At 53.9% G+C, this 4,361-nt stretch overlaps 2 protein-coding genes across 2 annotated transcripts in view; one reads left to right on the plus strand and one right to left on the minus strand.

The window, feature by feature from the left end:
- The window catches only part of MONBRDRAFT_11154 (uncharacterized protein), a gene marked incomplete at both ends in the record, with an annotated part of 2,744 nt that extends 2,051 nt beyond the window's left edge, over positions 1–693 (plus strand). Inside the window, one exon of the mRNA XM_001748867.1 lies at positions 196–693. Coding sequence (XP_001748919.1) covers positions 196–693 — 498 coding nt within the window. The remainder of the gene's footprint in view (positions 1–195) is intronic.
- Positions 694–1,517: 824 nt separating this feature from the next.
- Positions 1,518–3,948, minus strand: MONBRDRAFT_38512 (uncharacterized protein). Its single transcript, XM_001748936.1, has 9 exons — positions 3,780–3,948; positions 3,501–3,644; positions 3,240–3,348; positions 3,076–3,157; positions 2,945–2,989; positions 2,731–2,805; positions 2,315–2,588; positions 1,853–2,214; positions 1,518–1,736 (listed from the first exon to the last, which is right to left on the minus strand). Exons 1-9 carry the CDS (start codon positions 3,940–3,942, stop codon positions 1,557–1,559), a joined length of 1,434 nt encoding a protein of 477 aa, XP_001748988.1. The 5' UTR covers positions 3,943–3,948; the 3' UTR covers positions 1,518–1,556.
- Between the last annotated feature and the right edge of the window lie 413 nt (positions 3,949–4,361).

The raw sequence follows: 4,361 nt of genomic DNA on the forward strand, positions 1-4,361 counted from the left end.
GACTTTATGGCCAACCAGTTGGGTGACTACGAAATGCTGGCTTCCATGGCGGGCGGCGGTCTGGAAGCCGTGGTTGATGTAAGTGTCGTCGTTCCTACCACCATTGTGGGCAATTTGCCGCTCGCTCCAACCCTCGCCGCTGCTGTGGTGACATCTCGCGCCTGATGTGTCATCGATTTGCCTTTGCTTGTGCAGGAAGCGGAAGAGGATCAGGAAATTCGGGACGAGATTGCCTGGCAAGAGCAGGAGTTGGCGGCCGTTGAGCGCTACGAGCGGCGCCTCGCGCTCATGTACACCACAAATCCAGCACTCGGGGAACCAGCGGGCACGGACGAACAGGGCTACGCCTTGCGCCGCCTTAACGACCATGTGTACCGGGTGGCACGACCCCCACGCCACCCCAACACGACCCGCCAACGCATTCTGGATCGCGCCATCCATCGTGCCCGGCGTCAACAGGAGTTACGCTCCCGATATGGCGTGCGCTCAGAGACCCGCCTCAAAGGCGCTGGTGTCTCGTCCTTGGTGCGCCGTGGTCCCCCGCGATCCAACGGCACGGGGCCCCGCACACACTTTGTGGGCACCGTCACCCCGCAAGTTCCTCTTGTTGTCAAGAACGAACCCGAGGAAGTCGATCGGAGTGGCCCACCCTCACCCAAATATTGCAAAGTGAAGGCGGAGCCAACTAGCTGAAGGAGTCGATTCTTTTTTCAACAGCGTGAAGCGCTCTGGAATTCATGTTTGACCCTGATCATTTCCACTTGACAGCTGTGCCGCAAGTCACTCATCACGTTCATGAGAACACGTAATTGCCAACGAGCTTGCACCCATCACCAACTTTTTATTTCTCTGCGCGCACCAAGCCGACTGCTAGAGGTGGCATATGGGTGCAAAGGACGCGGCAAGGCTGACTCAAGCCCTCACAAAACTGGCTCGGATCCCCCCACTTTTTGTGCGCTTTTCTCCCGATTCTCTGCTACACACACACAAGATCAATTCGCTACTTCTCGGTTGTTGACACAACATAATCGTGGACTGGGTCTGTGTGCTGATCATTGAGCAGCATGTTGCCGAGCAGGGCAAAAGGTGCAAAACCTGGGATTGCTTGAAAGAGCTTGACAAGTCGATAGTTTGAGTCAGACTCTTGAATTAAGAGATATTTCTAATTAATTTTCTCTGGCAGCGACATGATGGGCATTTGATGGCACGTCGGGATGACCGAGAACGTCGACGAGATAAAGGGCGCCGAATTCTATCGGGCACGTGAACGTCATGCGTTAAGCCTTCCGCTTCAATTGACAATCAATAATGTGAACTGATGGGAAAATTTTGAAAAAAAAAAAAAAAAAAAAAAAAAAAATCAATTCCTGAATACCTTTCTGCCAGTTTCTTTTGCTGTCGTGCGCTCATTTCACACAACACTTTCTGAATCTCAACCAAGCTGGGCCCAAGGGTTCATAAATAGATGCACTCCAGTCAGGCGCGAGAAATTTGTTTTTTTTTGACGGATAATGGTTGACAGGGCGTCAGATCAATTCATGAAGTAAGCACCGGCTTTACTTGGCAAAGGGGCCTTGCTGTTCGAGCCAGAGTTGGTAGTAGGCATAACCGGCTTCGGGGCAATACGTGTTGATGGTGTGGCCGCAGCCCTTGATCGTCATAAAGTCGAGGCCAGACCAGCGCTTGTAGCTACCGGCGACATCCTCGTTGAGGAACCAATTATCCCAATCATTCTCCTATGAAAGACGAGGATACACCAAAGTAGGTGAGTGATGTGAAGCAGGCCTGCTCCAGTCAAGCCTACAATACACCTCCCTATAGTGCGCCTCAATCCCAGGTGGCGGGGACGTACCACAGTCATGTTGAGGCAGTTGATCCAGCGCATGGTGCCCATAAAGGGGACGGCCGAGTCGGCATCACCAGAGACGACCAGGATGCGGAGGTCGGGGCGCTTCTTGAAAAACTCGGGGAAGAGAAGGGCAATATCAGCGAGCTCGCTGCCGTACTGCCACTCAGCGGGGTGGTTGGGGTACTGGCGATTGTAGTGCTGCTTGGCGTGAAGAGCCTCCACTACATCCTGACGGTTCATGTACTTTGGCGTGTACGTAGAAAGGCAAGCATCAAAGGTTGTCGACACGTTGTACTGCAGGCGCAGGTGGTGCAAAAAGGGCGAGTTGGCGGCAACCATGGCGTCGCGTTCGGCCAAGTCATCGGCTGTGATGGCAAAGGGCAGCGAGAGCGAGGTTGAGCGGATTGGCGGTGAAGAAGTCAAGAGGTGACATGAGCGCAAGCCGGGCTTGGCTCTGTTACCTACCGCTCTTATGGCAGGTCGGGGCAAGCACGCTGTAAGGATCCCAAACGCTGGGAATGTACTTGTAGGCTGCAGTGTTGGCGGCCTGGCAAGCAGCACTGGGGTGGGTAAAATCCTTGGAGCACTCGGTCAAAAAGTCCTTCCAATCGCAGGCCTCGAAGGACGCCATGTATGCATCCTGGGGCAGCAGACCGTGGCTCCAGAGGTAGGTTTGGAAGGCGTACTCGTTGATGTTGTAGTACCAATCGCTGTTGATACCCGGGTTGCCAATCAGAAACTGATTCGGAACACACAGGCAAAATCATGCATCCAGACAGTCCACCCCCCAGTGAGCAAAACTCTTGCCGTTAAAAACGTGCCGTGCATGACAGGTTAAAGAAGAACACAGGCGCAGTCGATGGCTTGTGCAGACTACTCACGCCCTTGAGGTTGAGATCGTTCTCGTTATCAATGACGCGCTGAACCAGGGTTGGCACGTAGTGGCCACCGTAGCTCTAAGGGGACACGATTGTGCGTGCGTATCGTGTGTACCATGAGCGCGGTTGAAGGCCAGCACTCTGATCTGCCCGTCAGCATCAACTCATTGAGGATGCTCTCCCCGCCCCTGTCCCGCAAAATTCAGAGCATCCAAACCTCGCCAGTGATGTAGAGGTCGTTCTTGCTAAACTGGTTGAACACCTATGGATCAAGGGTCGAGTTTCAAGTTCAAGGTGAGCGAGAACCTGGATGAGCTGGCCAGTGGGGGGTCACTCGATTCCGGGTACCTTGAAGAAGTTGAGCAGGAATTGGTAGTTGTCCCAAGAAGTAGTGGCGTCATCAACGTGATAGCGGCTGGCATTGCCAGTCCTGAAGCCACAATAACATGATTTAGAATCTCAAGATTGCCTTGAGACAATCTCCACAAGCCCAGCAGGGGGATGAGACGCACCAGCTGTAACCCACCCCAACGGGCGCCTCAATGTAAATGACGTTGGCAATGCGGTTCCACGAGTAATCAAAGAGCTCAACGTCAATGTCGGGCGTGATGCGGAAGGGACCTAGCCGGCAAAAGGGCAGGTGCGGTGAGCAGGAGCCGCCACAGGACGGCAAGTGCTTGAGCAGGACTACTGGAGGAAAGAAACTGGAGCAGGGAAGCTGGAGGCAAGCGTGGGGCCCAGCTACTCTTGCGCGCGCCAGCAGTCGGACGCACCATGCTCGGTCCAGAATCCATAAGCAATGCCGCTGCTGCCAGGACCACCGTTGGTCCACCACACGACAGGGTCGGTTTCCGGCGAACGCTGGGACTCGACAAACCAGAAGAAAAGTTCACTGTCGTTGCCCACAGGCATGTAACCTACTCCCAACGCACGCACGTCATCGGATGCGGGTGATGAGTTTGTCCAGCAGCAGGCATCAGGGCGCGCGCGATGCCAGTGCGCGGCACAGGTTTGTTTGTGTGTGTGTGTGTGTGTGCGTCTGTCAAACGGACCAGAGTACTGCTTAAAATTGAGCGTGGCATTGAGCGAAGGCAAGGAAGTAATCTCAAAGTCCGCCGGGGTCAAATCCTCCACCCGACGACCAGTGGAAGCCGTCACCAACACGGCCACCAAGGCCACCACGACCACCGCCATCTGTACTGCTCCCCGCATCATCGCTGCGAGTGTGTGAGAGAGAGAGAGAAAATGAAACGTTTTTGGAGGACATGTGGTTGGTGGCTTTTGTTCTCGAGAGAGAGAGAGAGAGAGAGAGAGAGAGAGAGAGAGAGAGAGAGAGAGAGAGAGAGAGAGAGAGAGAGAGAGAGAGAGAGAGAGAGAGAGAGAGAGAGAGAGAGAGAGAGAGAGAGAGAGAGAGAGAGAGAGAGAGAGAGAGAGAGAGAGAGAGAGAGAGAGAGAGAGAGAGAGAGAGAGAGAGAGAGAGAGATACAGAGAGAGAGAGAGAGAGATACAGAGAGAGAGAGAGAGAGATACAGAGAGAGAGAGAGAGAGAGATACAGAGAGAGATACAGAGACAGAGAGACAGATACAGAGACAGAGAGATATACAGAGAGACACATACAGACACAGAGAGAGAT

Source organism: Monosiga brevicollis, genomic scaffold, assembly GCF_000002865.3.
Source record: "Monosiga brevicollis MX1 MONBRscaffold_26 genomic scaffold, whole genome shotgun sequence".
NCBI lineage: Eukaryota > Choanoflagellata > Craspedida > Salpingoecidae > Monosiga > Monosiga brevicollis.